Genomic DNA, 17469 nt, shown 5'->3' with positions numbered 1-17469 from the left:
CTTTCTCCCTCCTCCATATGGCATCCTTTCATATGGCCTGTCGAGTCCAGCATCCTGTTTTCACAGTGGGCAACCAGAGTCTCCCAAGGGAAAACCCGCAAACAGGATTTGAGCAAAATAGCCCTCTCCTCTCCGGTGGTTTCCAGCAACTGGGACCCAGAAGCGTCGCTGCCTCCAGTTGTGGCTATCGAGAGCCCTCTCCTCCTCCGTGAATTTGTCTCACCCTCTTTTAAGGCCGTCCAGGCTGCCTCCTGGTGCAGGGAGTTCCACTGGTTAACAATGTCCTGTGCCATTCCTTTAATCTGTATTGAATCTTCCAGTGCTCAGCTATACATTGGAGATCCCCAAATAAAGTTGCCTTCCCTCAGCTGAGCAGATCAGCCCCTGGATTTGAAGTATCCCAAAACCTCAGGTCCTGAGCACCGCTGTGATTTTTAACCTTCGTAGTCAGTGCCAAATATTTTACTTCCTAATACTTGCTCTGGCAGGATCCGCCAGGGTTTTGCGATCACCGCGTCCTGGCCACAATCCAGCCTCCTCTGTGCTTTCTCTCTCTCTCCCGCACCTTCCTGAAGCTCTTCAATATTCTGTGTCGAGAGCCTCCTTCCCTCGAGACTGCCACCCTTTGCTTCAGGATCCTGCATCAGGATCCTGCAGGATCAGATCAAGGGCATTCCGTGTCACCCAACATCCTGACTTCAACGTGGCCAGCCTGTGGCAAGCAATACCTGGGCACAGCAGTAGCGCTCTGCTCTCCTGCAATTCCCAGCAACTGAGAATTCCCTGCATTGGGAGGGACCCCATGTGTCATCCATCCAACCCCCTGCAATGCAGGAATCACAGCTACAATCTCAGAGGCATACAGCCTTTGACATTGGCGTGAGAACCCAGCCAGTGCGACTAGTAGCCAGGGCTAGTCCATGAATTTGTCTAAGCCTCTTTCAGAGCCATCAAAGGCAGCGGCCACCACTGGCTACTGTGGCAGTGAGTTCCACAGTTCAGCTATGCACTGCGTGAGAAAGGACTTCCTTTTATATCTTCATAATATTACAGTGTTTAGCTTCATTGGATTATCTTACTGGGTATTGTGAGCAAGGGAGGAAAACACACTCTCTCTATATATATATATATATATAATTTTTAATTACATTTTCTAATTTGCATTTCAAAATATTCATTTAAACAACCTTAAATTAATGACTTCCCTTCTTCTTTTTCCATGGTTCATTTTGCATACCATACATCCTTGCATATTTCACATAAACTGAAGCATTCAGTCATCCATTGTTACACCATCAAAACTTATTTACACTGCTGTATTTATCTTAATGCTACCAGCATTTTTAAATGAACACATTTTTCACCCATATATTCAGTAAACATTTCCCAGTCTTCTTTAAACATACGTTCTTCTTGTTCTCTTATTCTGTGTGTTAAATCTGCAAGCTGTGTGTATTCCATCAGTTTAAGTTTCCATTCTTCTTTGGTTGGTACCTCGCTAGTTTTCCATTTTGGGGCTAACAAAACACGGGCCGCAGTAGTACATAAATAGTCGTTTTTTTAACACCCGGAGATTTCCCTCTGAATTATCTCCAACGAAAAGGACTCTCTCTCTCTCTCTCTCTCTCTGTGTGTGTGTGTGTGTGTGTGTGAGAGAGAGAGAGAGAGAGAGAGAGAGAGAGAGAGAGAGAGAGAGAGAGAGAGAGAGAGAAAGGTACTTTTAAACATTTCCCCCCAATTCATTATATATCATTTCCCAATACTCTTTTACCCTTTTACAAGTCCACCACATACGATAAAACGTACCCTCGACCTCATTACATCTCCAGCACTTATCTGATTCAGGCTTACACATTTTAGCAAGTCTACTCGGAGTTAAACAGCCTCTATAAATCATTTTTCAGGTAATTCTCCTTCAAAGAATAGCATGCTGTGAACTTCAAATCGCTCTTCCAGAGTCCCCCGTCCCCCCGAGATTCAAATCTATATTACATTGTTACATCTCCAGCACTTATCTGATTCGGACTTATACATTTCAGCAAGACTACCTGGAGTTAAAAACTTGTCGCTTTCCCTTTTCTCCCTGCTGTGTATAATTTTATAGACCTCAATCTGTTTCTGACTGTCCTGCAAGTTATTTGCTGAAGAACATCCCACCAGCGCCACCTCCCCAGGAGACCTAAAAGATGGGGGTGGATCTATTTGGGGGCCTCCTATGCAAATCCACTACTTTGGTTTTCCTAAAGAATTCTCCAAGTTGTCGACTGTGACGGATTGGGCTGGCTTGAGTAGAACTCCAGGGTGTTAAGTGTTAAACCCAGCCTCTTAGTTGATTGACAGCATTCCATTCCATGAGGGGCGGGACAGCCACGGGTTTAAAGAGGATGGGTAGCTGTTAATTCGGTAATTCGGGAGAGAGGGTTTTGGGAGCAGGAGCGTGTGGGAGGTTGTGGAGTAGGTTACTAGAGTAGGTGTAGATGAGGAATTGGTTAGGTTTGCAATTATATGATTAACAAGAACAGTTCTATTGAAACCACATGCTTGTACACATGAAACTTGAACGCAACCGTTAAGATTTTAAGACATTAAATGTTAAGTTAAAATGCCATTTAAACTATCGTCGGTGTGATCTTTCCAGCAGAGGTATCTATTGCTCATCTGGTGGGGATACTCATTAAAAGGACAAAACCCCTATCTAAAGCAGAAAGGATAGTTTGTTGTCCCTTGAGTGCACCAAGAGGAGGAGGAGGAAGGAGACTGGTTCAAGGGTGACAAAAAGTTTCCTCGGGAGGGAGGAAAGCTTCACAGTGGGGAAAGCTCAAGTGAGGAGAACCCCTTACTGGTGTGTACACTAAGGATAGTCTCATATTCACCCCAGAGCTTAAAAAGATACCGGGCCACGTTTGGGCTGGAAAAGTACTCTCATTTTATTTGTAAAACCCACAAGGGATGGGGGGGGGTTACAATAAGGCTATAGGGAAGAGTAGAGAGGTTTAGTGTTACCTCAGAAATCCCTAGTTACAGGTAAGTAGCCGTGTTGGTCTGTGTCGAAGCAAAATAATAAAAAATCCTTCAGTAGCACCTTAAAGACCAACTAAGTTTTTATTTTGGTATGAGCTTTCGTGTGCATGCACACTTCATCAGATACACTGAAACAGAACTCACCAGACCCTTATGTATATACAGAGGGTGGGGGTGATGGGAATGGGTGATGGGCTGATGGGAGTGGTAAACCTGTAGATGGCTGTTAACGACTGCTGATGACTGCAATTGGTCCTACGGGGGAAAAGCAAGGGCTGAGAAATCAATCAGAAATCCCTATTAGTGCTTTTTATAATTTGAGAGGTTTGAAAACAAAAGGCGTAAGGTGGGGACTTCTTACGTCGCATCGACCCACGCTGCAAACCTGCTCATGCATGAGACCAGATCTCGTCATTGGCAACCCCACAAAGGCAGCGCTGACCCTGAAATGGGACCCAGAGATTATTATTTTTTTTAAAAAGCCGTACACCGCATTTCCTGTTGTATTTATGAACTGAGTGTCCTGGGGTGAATATAGTATCTGTGGCTGGAAAGGCCTGATCTGATGTCTGCCTGTTTCCCCAGAGAGGAAATTATATGTCCAGGCTCAGGCTTCTCATCTGCCAAGGAAATATTAGGCAAATCGTTTAGTTAGAACAGCTGTTCTTCAGCTAATATGTAGCTGGGCTGGCTGCTGTTCGGCTTCCTGTAAATAAGGAATACCAAGGGAAACTAGCCAGAAATCGTTGCTTTCTGGCAGGCATGGGAAACATGCGTAGTCGTGACTGACGGGAATTGAACTGGCAAACGGCAAGGATACCGTATCTCCGGAGAGCCACAGGTTCCTCGCCCCTGTGGAATGGAGTGCTCCTCTGCAGGGTTCCAGCCAGCCATGCCCTCGTAGGGTTGGAAGGGACCCTGCGGGTCATCTAGCCCAACCCCCTGCAATGCAGGAATCTCAGCCACCCAACCTCTGCTTAAAAACCTCCAAGGGGTGAGGAGAGTCCACCACCTCCAGAGGGAGTTCCTTCCACTGCTGAGCAGCTCTTACTGTCAGGAAGTTTTTCCGAATGTTTAGTCGGAATCTCCTTTCTTGCAACTTGAAGCCATGGGTTCGAGTCCAGCACTCCAGAGCAGGATAAAAACAAGCTCGCTGTGGCAAAGCTGTCAGCAATGATGGAATCATAGGATCGCAGAGTTGGAAGGGCCCTCCAAGGTCATCTAGTCCAACCCCCTGCGATTCAGGAATCTCATTCAAGACAGATGGCCTTCCAACCTCTGCTTAAAGAACTCCAAGGAAGAAGAATCTACCACCTGTCAAGGGAGACCGTTCCCCTGTCGAACAGCTCTGACTGCCAGAAAGTTCTTCCTGATGTTTAGTCGAAATCTCCTTTCTTGTAACTTGAAGCCATTGGTTCAAGTCTAGCCCTCCAGAGCGACAAAAAACAGGCTTGCTCCCTCTTCCCTGTGACAGCCCTTGAGATATTGGAAGATTGCTGTCCTATCTCCTCTCAGTCTTCTCTCTTCCAGGCTAAACATACCCAGCTCCTTCAACCATTCTTCATCAGTCTTGGTTTCCAGACCCTTGGTCACCTTGGTTGCCCTCCTCTGTGCACCTTCCTGCTTGTCAACATCCTTCTTAAATTGTGGTGCCCAGAATTAGACACAGTATTCCAGGTGGGATCTGACTAAGGCAGAATAGAGCGGGTCCATGACTTCCCTTGATCTGGACACACTAGACTTCTGTTGAGGCCGCCTAGAATAGCATTTCCTCTTTTTTGCTGCTGCATCACACTGTGGGCTCACAATTCAGCTTGTGGTCTACCAAGACCCCGAGATCCTTTTCACATTTACTGCGAGAGAGCCAGGTGTCCCCCCTCGTGCATTTGTGCATCTGGTTCTTTATTTATCTTTTCCCACCTCTGCAATATCCTTTCGCATGGTTTTTGAGGTGACAGAGCTCTTTAAGAAACTCAACTTTCCGGCGTGCGCTCGAACGCCGCTTGCAAACTAGAGACCTGTTTTTTGTGCTCCAAGACCTTAAGATTCTACGGTCCCTTTCCTCAAGGATTTACGCCGCTCAACCTCATTTCTCAAAAACCTCGTACTCCTTGCCCCATGACCTCTTGGGGGCGGGGGGCGGAATTAATTGGCCAATTTCCTGAACAGAGGCTAAGTTCTGCAGGGTCATCGGACCGAGCCTGCCAAAACATTTTGACTCTTCTTTGCCTCTGCTGCAGACTGGCAGTGGTGATGGAGCTCGATGGAAGTTGAGTTCCTTTAAGCTCTGCTAAAATTCAGATGGCTTCGCGGGCTTTCTGGTGTGAGCATTCTGTTCCAGAAGCTGCAGCGATCTGTGGGAGTCTGGTTTTATTTACCCCCCCTCTCCTCCCCACATTTCCCAAGCATTTGAGAAGCTGCCCCCTGGAAAAGGGTGCTGGGGACCTCTGAAGTCTTTTTCCAAACCGAGAAGGAAAGAGGGAAGGGAGCCTTGCAGGTGTCTAGAGCGGGGTGGGGCTGGGGAAATCACTGATTTATAGTGTTGGAAGTCTTCCCAAGGGTCATCTAGTCCAGCCCCCTGAAATGCAGGAATCACAGCTAAAGAATCCAGTCTTAAAAACCTCCAGGGAGGGAGAGTCCATCACCATATTCAGTGGGAGTCAAACAGCTCTTACATCGAGCAAATTCTTCTAAAGGTTCAGTTGGAATCTCCTTTCTTGCCACCTGAGCGGCACGGGTTCGAGTCTTGCCCTCCAGAGCAGCAGAGAACAAGCTTGCTCCCTCTTCCAGGCCTTGCGATAGTGGAAGTCTCCTCTTTCCCAGGCTAAACATACCCAGCTCCTTCAACCGTTCCTCATCAGGCTTGGTTTCTAGACTCTCGGTCATTTCGATCGCCCTCCTCTATGCACCTTCCGGCTCATCGATAACCTGCAGGGTCTCTCGGCCTAGCCTACCTCGCAGGGTTGCTGTGAGAATAAAATGGGGGGGGAGAGGGCCAAAGAGCTCTTCGGAGGAAAGAAAGTGGGCGCAAAGCCAATCTATCAGCCCAGACTGCAGGCGGCAACCCTCCTAAGTTGCAGAGAGAAGTTTCCCCTTGTGCCAAAGGTTGCCAATGTGGTTTTCTAGATGTTTTCGGGAGAATTCCAGCCCGAATCATCCCTGGGAACCAAACCCAACAACATGAAGGAGGAAGGCAGCTTCATTCGCTGTAATTATTATTATTATTATATGATTGATGTTTTATCGTGTTTTTAATATTCTGTTGGGAGTCACCCAGAGTGGCTGGGGAAACCCAGCCAGATGGGTGGGATAATAATAATAATAATAATAATAATAATAATAATAATAATAATTTATTATTTATACCCCGCCCATCTGGCTGGGTTTCCCCAGCCACTCTGGGCGGCTTCCAACAGAAAAATAAAACACAGTAATCTATTAAACATTAAAAGCCTCCCTGAACAGGGCTGCCTTCAGATGTCTTCTAAAAGTCTGGTAGTTGTTTTCCTCTTTGACATCTGTTGGGAGGGCGTTCCACGGGGCAGGCGCCACCACCGAGAAGGCCCTCTGCCTAGTTCCCTGCAACTTGGCTTCTCGCTGCCTTGTCAAAAGAACATAAGAAGAGGCTGTCAGTCGGTAGAGCATGAGACTCTCGGCGTTGTGGGTTCGAGCCCCACATTGAGAAAAAAGATTCCTGCATTTTTGCCAGGGGTTGGACTAGATGACCCTTGGTGCAGGGGCATAGGAAGGGAGGGGCGGTGGGGGTGCTCCGCCCCGGGCAGCGTGATCCCGAGGGTGCCATGGTGGCTGCCTGCCCCACCCCCGGAATGCGCGTCACGCCTCTCCTGAAGCCACGCCCCACCCCCCAGAACAGGCGGCAGCCCCACCCCCGCCCCTGGTACCAGAGCATGAAGGTCCACCCGTGCCTTGGTGCCCCTTCCAACGCCACAGTTCTATGAATTGTGTTTCCAGGAGTGCCAGCTTGGCCCTGCGACTGTGAGTGCCTGGGGCTACAGGTGCATGGCCCTGGCACTGAAATTTGTGGGTGCCCATGGGGACTTTTGAGGGTTCTCAGGCACCCAGGGCCCGAGGGGGTTGGCACCTATGCCCTATGCATTGCCCACATCTCCTCCTGACCTCTCCGTCCTTTTTCTGGCAACAATTCCTGCTCAGCAGCCCTCCCTTTCCCCTCCTCCCGACTGCTGGCAAGGCGCGTCCTGAGCCATCCATGCGTCTAATGAGCATCTTGGCTCTGGCTGCCCCCAACTTGCCCCCTTCGGCTCATTAAGCGCTTCTGGCCTCCAGCCCTCCTGGAAGGGTCAGCCGGGTAGGAGGAGGAATGCCCAGTGTCTGGGCCCACGTGCACACACCCCACTGGGCCCCCGGAAGGGAGGGATCGAGGCTTCACAACCCCTTCGGGTGCCCCCTGATCCAAGCTCCTGGGGGTGGGTCAGGGGGTCCTTGTGCAAGATGGAGGTCAGGGGGGGGGGCTGGAGTCTCGCTGGAGATGGAGGGGCAGCGGGAGGCCAGACGAGCAGCTTTCTTTCTTTTTTTAATTTAAGGTTTCGGAGGGCAAGGCAAGCGATCAAAGGGATGCAACATTTGGGACTTTTTAGCTTAGAGAACAGCCAAGAAACGGCATGGCAGAATGGTCAAAGGCCTGGAAACGATGCCTTATGAGGAACGGCTTAGGGAGCTGGGTATGTTTAGCCTGGAGAAGAGAAGGTTAAGGGGTGATATGATAGCCATGTTCAAATATATGAAAGGATGTCATATGGAGGAGGGAGAAAGGTTGTTTTATGCTGCTCCAGAGAAGCGGACACGGAGCAATGGATTCAAACTGCAAGAAAGAAGATTCCACCTAAACATTAGGAAGAACTTCCTGACAGTAAGACCTGTTCGGCAGTGGAATTTGCTACCTAGGAGTGTGGTGGAGTCTCCTTCTTTGGAGGTCATTAAGCAGAGGCTTGACAGGCATATGTCAGGAATGCTTTGATGGTGTTTCCTGCTTGGCAGGGGGTTGGACTGGATGGCCCTTGTGGTCTCTTCCAACTCTATGATTCTATGATTCTAGAAGCTCATAAAAACTTACACCTGGCATAGGGGAAGCTGGCAGAGATGAGTTTCCCTCCTCCTCCTCCTTCTCTCTCTCTCTCTCTCTCTCTCTCTCTCTCTCTCTCTCTCTCTCTCTCTCTCTCTCTCTCTCTCTCTCTCTCTCTCTCTCTCTCTCTCTCATAAGGCTAGAATTCAGGGAAGCTGAAGGCTGGGATCGCTCAGTTGGCAGAGAATGGGAATCTCAATCTGATAAAAGTATTGGCTCTGGCTGAGATGGCAAAGTTAACACATTTCATTAGAGAAAAACCATGAGCATGAAGATTGAAAAAATACTGGTTTATGGAAGATAGAAGGGTTGGATTTTAAGGAATGGATATCATTTGTAGTTGCAAGACAAAGAGCCAGAAGTCCCTTTATTTGTTTCTATCTTTCTGTTATTTTTCCTTTCTTTCCCTTTTCTCCTTTTTAAGGTCTCTCCTTCTTTTGCTTTTCTTCCTCACAACTTTGTTCTTTTTCAGGGCCGACTCTAGGTAAACCCCCGGTGGCGCAGGGCACCACGGCGCCGGCCCGCCAGGAGAGCGTCGCGAGCTGCGCCCGCCTGCTGGCCGGTCGGTCCGCTGGTTCGACAACCGTGCTGCGCCCGCCTGCCCACCACGCTGGGAAACGCGGGGGGGGGGGCGCCGGAGTGATCCGTCACTCCACGGCGCCAGGGGCGCTTAAGACGGCCCTGTTCTTTTTTAGACTAAGTAGCTGTCTTGCCTTAGTATATTATGAAAAGATGCTTTGTAACGGGTGTGTATTTCTGGGTATGTATATCTATGAAATGAAGAAGTTAATAAAAAGAAAGAAAGGTAAGAGGCAAGCACTCAGAACCATTAGAGGGGGGGGGCGGGGGGAATCTTAATCTCAGGGTTGTGGGTTTGAGCCATAGCTGCCAAGTTTTCTCTTTTCTCGCAAGGAAGCCTATTCAGCATAAGGGAATTTCCCTTAAAAAAAGGGAGAACTTGGCAGCTATGGTTTGAGCTAATTATGGGAAGTAAACTGCGAAAATGCAATTAGGCAATGCTTAATTTAGCAACCTTTGGCATTTGGTATAGGAAGGCTATACAGTGGTACTTTGGTTCTCAGACTTAATCCGTTCCGGAAGTCCGTTCCAAAACCAAGGTGTTCCAAAACCAAGGCGCGCTTTCACATAGAGAGTAATGCAAAATGGATTCATCCATTCCAGACTTTTAAAAACCAACCCCTAAAAAAGCAATTTAACATGAATTTTACTATCTAACAAGACCGTTGCTCCATAAAATGAAAGCAATAATCGATGTGCTGCACTATAAAATAAATAAGACAGTATTGTAGGCAGTAGTAGTAATAATAATAATAATAATAATAATAATAATAATAATATCTTACCTGCACTGATGATAGTCATTGTTTGGATGGGGGGCTTTTATCCATTTCCACAGCCACACAATCAATCAATCAATCAATCAATCAGTAGCTGAACTGGGTTCCACACAGTCACAAAAACAAATTAACCGAAAAGCCTCAAAAACAAAAATGCAAAATAAATATCAAAAACAAAAGCACCAAACTTAATCCATTCCAGTTTGACTTCTGAAATATTCAAAAACCAAGGTGCGGCTTCTGATTGGTGCAGGCGCCTTGGAAACAATAGCTGACAGCTGCATTGGACATTCGGCTTCCGAAAAAACATTTGGAAACCGGTACCCAACCAGGTTTTGGGCGTTTGAGAGCCAAGGTATCTGTACCTGCAATCCTGAGGACTAGAAACACGGTTTTCAGTTTAATTTAATCCACATGGTCCTGGGCACTGGGCCCAGTACCAAATGTCACCCTTGCAGAAGCAATAGATCCATTTCCTAGGAGGCTGTCCCTCCACCCCCTTGACCATTCTGCCTGCCCCCTTTTCTCTCCCTTTCGCTGACCCACAGAGCCAGACCTCCTCCCTCTGTCCTACACCACACCTGAGGAGCGCTATGTGGACCTACCAGATGAGCACCTGCCTGAGCTTGACCCTCTGCCGCTCCTTGAGCCGCCGGCCTTGACTGACATCCGCCACTACCAACGGGAGCCCAGCGAGTCGGACTTCCCGCCGCCGGGACCAGCGAGATCTAGCACAGCCAGTGCAGAGGAGAGGATAAGGCGGCTGGAGGAGCTTGTGGACGGGCTGGGGACAATGTTGGACATGGTTAAAGAGCAGGTGAGGGAAGCTCAGATCCCACCACACAGAATTTTAGAGTTCGGAGGGTTCCCAGGAGTCATCTAGTCTAACCCCGGCTCAACATGAATCTTGTGACAGCAGCATTTTTTGCCAGGTGTCCATTCTTTCGCTGCTTAATTACCTCCAAAAGATGTAGGAAGGAGCCTTAAAAAGAGGCAGACTTTGCTAATATGGCATCCTGAGGGAGGGCAACATTTGATAACCCCCCCACCCCAGGTACATATTTCTTATTTTCACAATTTTGGTACTGTTGGTACTGAATGCTGATTATGTGTGTAAATGAGGACTCTTTCGAGGCCCTGTAAATAGGGACCCAGGTGGCGCTGTGGTTAAACCACTGAGCCTAGGGCTTGCTGATCAGAAGGTCGGCGGTTCGAATCCCTGCGACGGGATCAGCTCCCGTTGCTTGGTCCCAGCTCCTGCCAACCTAGCAGTTCGAAAGCACGTCAAAGTGCAAGTAGATAAATAGGAACCGCTACAGCGGGAAGGTAAACGGCGTTTCCGTGTGCTGCTCTGGTTTGCCAGAAGCGGCTTTGTCATGCTGGCCACATAACCTGGAAGCTATACGCCGGCTCCCTCGGCCAAAAATGCGAGATGAGCGCGCAACCCCAGAGTCGGTCACGACTGGACCTAATGGTCAGGGGTCCCTTTGCCCTTTACCTTTAAATGAGAGTAAATGGGCTGTGAAGCTATTTTAGCATAGTAAAAACACTTACAGTCATATCTCGGGTTGCATCCACTGTGGGTTGCGTTTTTCCGGGTTACAAACGTGACGGACCCAGAAGTGTTTACTTCTGGGTTCCAGCACATGTGCAGAAGCGTTCTGTGTGCGTCGCGCTTCATGCATGTGCAGATGCACTCTATTGCGGTTTCGCGCATGCGCGAAAGCGCCGCTCAGGTTGCAGACTTTTCGGGGTGCGAACAGCACCCTGGAATGGGTCGGGTCCGCAACCCGAGGTACCACTGTACGTGCATTTGCAGCCTTCTGGAAGCTAGGAAATAGGCAATGACACCTTTTGTCCCTGTTAAAATAAGGGAACAGGCCTTCCCCCTTTTGTCCCCATTGCTAAGAATGAACCACATGTTTTAGCTGAAAAGGAAGTTTACTTACATTTCAATGCAGGCAGCAAATACATCAAAGTAGTATGCAGCTCAAAAGACTTCTTAGTTACAAAAAAAGTGGAGCTCACATCACACTGGCTTAAAAGAAGAGAGCGAAAGCTCAGGCAGGAAGGAAGTATATAAGATTGTCTCCTTTGTTAGAAATTCCTGCCAAAGCATTAAGGAATTGATCTCATTTAGTCTCTTTGATATTGATTCAGAAATGCTATGAATGTCAGCTCCTCATATGCCTGTCTGGCAATCATGCATTTGGGATTTTGACTCCCACATTTTCACCCTCCAGTGGTGAGTCGAGCTTTCCATAAGTGCTGTATTCCACACGTAACAGGTCCGAGTTTCTTTATTTTGCCCGCTGACAATGAGGACTAGAAACATGTGTTTTGTTTTGTTTCTTTAAAAGCTTCCTTTCCACAGTAGCAGGTTCTACCCTGAGTATCAAATGCGATTCTTTCCGGGGGGGGGGGGGGGGGCAGAGCCTTGTTCTTAGGACATCCTCCTCCCCAGAGTAACACCCCCCTCACCCACAGTGCCCCCCCGTCTTTCCCTCCCCAGAATTCGGACCTGCTGGGCCGCGTGAAGTCCCTGGAGGACTGTGAATGTCGGCGGCCGGCATGCCTCTGGGAGGGGCGGCACTATGAGGACGGCGCTTCCTGGGACCGAGATCTGTGCACCACTTGTGTGTGCGCGCATGGCAAAGCAGAGTGCTCGCTGCGCCACGACCGGCCTCGCTGCCTGGGTGAGTACATGAAAGGGCGTTGAGTTGTTGTTATTGACCTGGCACAGGTCAATTCTGAGTCCAGGGCAGCTGTCTATCAGCTCCATCTGGTACGCAGGCTGAGACCCTACCTGCCTGCAGACTGTCTAGCCAGAGTGGTACATGCTCTGGTTATCTCTCGCTTGGACTACTGCAATGCGCTCTTCGTGGGGCTACCTTTGAAGGTGACCCGGAAACTACAACTAATCCAGAATGCGGCAGCTAGACTGGTGACTGGTGAGCGGCCGCTGAGACCACATAACACCGGTCTTGAAAGATCTACATTGGCTCCCAGTACGTTTCCGAGCACAATTCAAAGTGTTGGTGCTGACCTTTAAAGCCCTAAATGACCTCGGTCTGTCTCGAATGAGATTCCTGAATCGCAGGGGGTTGGACTAGATGACCCTGGAGGGCCCTTCCAACTCTGCGATCCTATGATTCCATCATTGCTGACAGCTTTGCCACAGGGAGAAATTCAGCAGGTGCAGTTTCTCCTCAGTGCTGACCTTCTCTCCACCTGCCCCCCCCCCGCTTTGCAGGCTGTGCTGACGGCCGGAAGGAAGGGGAGAGCTGGAGCCTGGAGCCATGCTGGACCTGCCGCTGTGAGGTGAGGAGGGGGGGCTCTTGTCAGGATTACACCCAACCCCGCAAGGATCTGCCTTGCCATGGCCCAGGTGTGCCTCTACAGGTGGCACTAATGTGACGGGTGAGCATCCCAGAAGGACTTTGTCCAGGCAGAAAAGTATAAATCAATTGTTGAAGGTGCTATTGAATGAATGAATGAATGAATGAATCAATCAAGAATCAGAACGACCAAGTGTTCCAGAGAGAATGGAATAAATTTATATTATATAGAGAGAATCATTGTACACATATAAGGACACTAGTAGGACTGAGATAAAACTAACAACGTTTAAAAGAAGGGTCATTCTACTGCTGATTAAAGTGTTTAATAATATAAGACAGATATACAGTGGTACCTCTACTTACAAATAACTCTACTTATGAATTTTTCTACTTACAAACGGAGCTCCGTCCGCCATCTTGGATGCAGTTTAGATAGGATTTTTTCTACTTATGAATTTTTAGATAGGGTTGCTTCGACTTACGAATTTTTTCTCCCAATGCATTCCTATGGGATTTGACTTTAAAAAAAAATTGACTTACAAATGTGTGTTCGGAACACATTAAATTCGTAAGTAGAGGTACCACTGTAGAATGGAGATGTAAAAAATGTGTGGAAATAAAAATGTGATATAAGAAAACAAGAACACGGAGGGAGGGAAGTCGAGAGCTCGGCAGGGCAAATGATACAATGATGTTATATTACTATGTTATAAAATTGTTAAAATTGGAAAATCAATAACAAAATAAAAATAAAATAACATTTGTAAAAAAAACAACAACCCAGAAGCTTTCCCTTGTGAATTATAGGGACAGGACTACCCAAACTGTATAGAAATTTTTTAATGTATGCAACTACAGAAGGAAGAGTGTTGTTGTTGTTGTTTAGTCGTTTAGTCGTGTCCGACTCTGAAGAGTGTTACTTGCCCCAAAATGGAAAGAAGTCCTGGCAAAAGAAGAATGGATACAAAAACCTATGGAATATGCAGAAATGGCGAAACTTACCAGAAAAATAAGAAATCAAGATAGCAAACTTTTTTAAATAAAAAAATGGAAATGGTTTATTGAAGATGTACAGATAAACTGTAAACGGATAAGAAGATAAGCAGGATTGTTGTGATAACCTGCAGTTTCATATTTAAAGTAGATGAATAAATGAGCAAAGTAGGTTAATTTGGATATGCAGAAAATTTTAAAAATAAATTTAAGGAACCGCAGAAAGAGGGGGGAGGAAGTCAAGTTTTGAAATGTTACAATGACTGTAAAGTTATTGAAATGTATAAAATTGAAAATAATAATAATAATAATAAATCATTGCTTTGGGCACTGTGAGTGCCTTTGCTGCCCAGTAACGCTGTACCTTCTCTACCTAGGATGGCAAAGTGTCCTGCAAGAGAGAGGACTGCTCTCCTCCTCCATGCCAGCACCCCGCAACCCCTCAGGGGGAGTGTTGCCCAGTGTGTAGAGGTTGCTTCTACAAAGGGCACCTCTTGAAGGATGGGCAGAGGTACCTGGAGGAGCCCTGCAGGCATTGCATCTGCCAGGTGAGCGTGGAGGAAGGGGTGGGGGTGCTGATGGGTCAAATGCCATGGGGTGCCAGCAAGAAAACAAAAAGGTGCGGATCAGATTTAGCACCTGTATTGATTCCTCATCTTCCAGATCAGGGGCAGGTGCAGGGCTAGAGCCAGTCTGTGCCTATTGGAAAATAATATATATATGATAAGAATATAGGAGAAAACTGGGTATTGAAACTTGCTTAATCTAAATCATATATCCCAGTTTACAGCGGCCCTTTAAAGTACGCTTCACGCAGAGTATACGTAGTCAGAAGTTGACCTGGCTAAGAAAACACCACCAAGAGCGAATTATCTCCCTTAAATGAAACCCCTTACTAGCTGCACACTTGTAAAAGTATGCAGATGAAAATATAAACGGTTGGGTTTCTTTAAGTGATATACAAACTGACTCTAAAGAGACTTTAAACTAAAGATAAATGCTTTCTCTCTTAGCAACATTCCAACCTTCAACCCATTCCAAACATCCCACAAACTCCCACATAACTCCCATTAAACTACCCAAGAATTAACAGCAAACTAGCTTTGTAACTAAGCAACTCTCATACTAAGATTCAACTGGGAATCTCTTAAACTGAGAACAACTGAGAGAGTGATCTAGTTAGAGATGAATCAAACTGAAAGATCTAACTAAGAGATACAGAAGGCTTTCTGGCAGAGCCTTATATACAAAAAGCAGAGCCCATGCCTGTGAGCAATTAACAGAAACACCGGCACCTGTTTCTCTTAAACAGACAGTATTTACATTAGACCGGCTCTAAAGTAACTTGACTATTCAAAAAACCCAACAGTGCCAGGGGGAAGCTGGCAATGCCCACCATCACGGGGAATTGTGCCTAAAGCACAGTACATCTGGAAAGGATCTGGGTGTCTTGGTGGACCACAAGCTGAACATGAGCCCACAGTGTGATGCAGCAGCAAAAAAGGCCATTGCTATTCTGGGTTGCATCAACAGAAGTCGAGTGTCCGGATTAAGGAAAGTCATAGTCCCCCTCTATTCTGCCTTGGTCAGACCACACCTGGAATACTGTGTCCAGTTCTGGGCACCACAATTTAAGAAGGATGTTGACAAGCTGGAAGGTGTGTAGAGGAGGGTGGCCAAGATGATCAAGCATCTGGAAACCAAGCCTGATGTTAATTTGGATATGCTGAAGATGTTAAAAATACCTTTAAGGAACCGCAGAAAGAGGAAGTCAAGTTTGGAAATGTCAAAATTAATGAATAGAATAGAATAGATCTTTATTGTCATTGTCCCCTTGTGGGAACAACTAAATTTCTCGGTTGCTATATCCACCTATATAATGCTATATAATGAAATGTATAAAATTAGTGAAATGTATAAACTTGAAAAGTATAACTATAAATAAAAGAATAAATAAAGGAAACCAAGCCTGATGAGGAACGGTTGAAGGAGCTGGGCATGTTTAGTCTGGAAAAGAGGAGACTGAGAGGAGACTGAGCGTCTCCACCTCCATCATTCTGCCCGGAAAATGAGGTCCAGCCCTGAGGGCCTTCTGGCGGTTCCCTCGTTGCGAGAAGCCAAGTTGCAGGGAACTAGGCAGAGGGCCTTCTCGGTGGTGGCGCCTGCCCTGTGGAACACCCTCCCATAAGGTGTCAAAGAGAAAAACAACTACCAGACTTTTAGAAGACATCTGAAGTCAGCCCTGTTCAGGGAGGCTTTTAATGTTTAATAGATTATTGTGTTGTATTTTTCTGTTGGAAGCCGCCCAGAGTGGCTGGGGAGACCCAGCCAGATGGGAGGGGTATAAATAATATATTATTATTATTATTATTATTATTATTATTATTATTATTATTATTATTATTATTATACGAGAGCCATCTTCAAACATCTCAAGGGCTGTCCCATGCAGGATAGAGCAAACTTGTTTTCTGCTGCTCTGTAGGGTAGAATTCAAACCAATGGAGTCAAGGGACGGGAAATGAGATTCCAAGTAAACATTAGGGAGAACTTGCTCACAATAAGAGCTATTTAGCAATGGAGCAGACTCCATCAGAAAGCGATGGACTCTCCTTCGCGGAAGGTTAGCCATCAGAGGCTGGATGGCTGACTGTCGTGGACTGTTTAGCTGAGATTCTTACATTGCAGGGATTGAACTAGATTAGCCATTGGGGTCCTTTGCAACCAGTGCCGGATTTACATATAAGCTAAACAAGCACTAGCTTAGGGCCCCACTCTTTTGGGGGGCCCAAAAAGATTTAAAGGAGGGAGAAAAACCTGGGTGTAGTTTTACAAAATATAAGATAAAAAACCAATAAAATAAAACCTACATCCAGCAACAGTGTTTTGTGTTGTGTAGGCTCCTATGATGTAAGTCATGGGCCCCACCTTTTAGCCTGCTCCCTAAAATATCACTGGTTTGCTCCTTTCTATATATAGGGTGCCTACATTCTGCATGGACTGGTTGCATGGCAACATGGGCAAATGGCTTGAGATACCTATGAGGTCCATAAATTACCATATAGCATATATTCAACAGAAAAAACAGTAATCATTTGTTGTTGATAAAGGACAGCTGGACATAGAAAGGGCCCCATTACCTTCAGGAGCTTAGGGCCTCATCAAACCGAAACCCGGCACTGTTTGCAACCCTACAATTTTACCACAGGCCTGCAGCAGCTTTGACATCATCAGCACCAAGCAATGCGCTCACCCTTCCTGCCATGTATTCACCGTTGCCAAGCATTTCGTGACCACATTGGCGCCGCCATACAAATCTCTCCTCTCTCTGCAACTCTCCTAGGCAGGCAACGTCCGATGCCAAGCATCCAGCTGCCCAGAGCTTTCGTGCCGGGAGCGATACACGCCGCCCGGGGAGTGCTGCCCGGTTTGCCATCCAGGTAAGGACGCAAGGAAACATTTGTGCAAAATGTTTCCTCTTTACCAAACATTCATCCTAGTTGGTGTAGAGCAGGGATGTCCAACCAGTTGATCGCAATCTACTGGTCGATCGCAGGGTGTTGATCCTGGTCGATCGTGGGACCCTGATTGACACCCATCCCCCAAAAAAAATTTTTTAAAAAAAGCTCAGCGTGTAGCCGTGTTGGTCTGCCGT

At 46.9% G+C, this 17469-nt stretch overlaps 1 protein-coding gene across 1 annotated transcript in view; it reads left to right on the top strand.

Annotated features, from left to right (window-relative positions):
• KCP (kielin cysteine rich BMP regulator) overlaps nt 1–17469 on the top strand; it is a 98720-nt gene that overhangs the window by 10143 nt on the left and 71108 nt on the right. Inside the window, exons 4-8 of the mRNA XM_060279271.1 lie at nt 10029–10297; nt 11993–12176; nt 12734–12801; nt 14192–14362; nt 17158–17254. Coding sequence (XP_060135254.1) covers nt 10029–10297; nt 11993–12176; nt 12734–12801; nt 14192–14362; nt 17158–17254 — 789 coding nt within the window. The remainder of the gene's footprint in view (nt 1–10028; nt 10298–11992; nt 12177–12733; nt 12802–14191; nt 14363–17157; nt 17255–17469) is intronic.

The sequence above is a fragment of the Zootoca vivipara genome, chromosome 10 (assembly GCF_963506605.1).
Source record: "Zootoca vivipara chromosome 10, rZooViv1.1, whole genome shotgun sequence".
NCBI lineage: Eukaryota > Metazoa > Chordata > Lepidosauria > Squamata > Lacertidae > Zootoca > Zootoca vivipara.
Note: the sequence above shows the minus strand (reverse complement) of the source record. Positions and strands in the feature narration are given on the sequence as shown.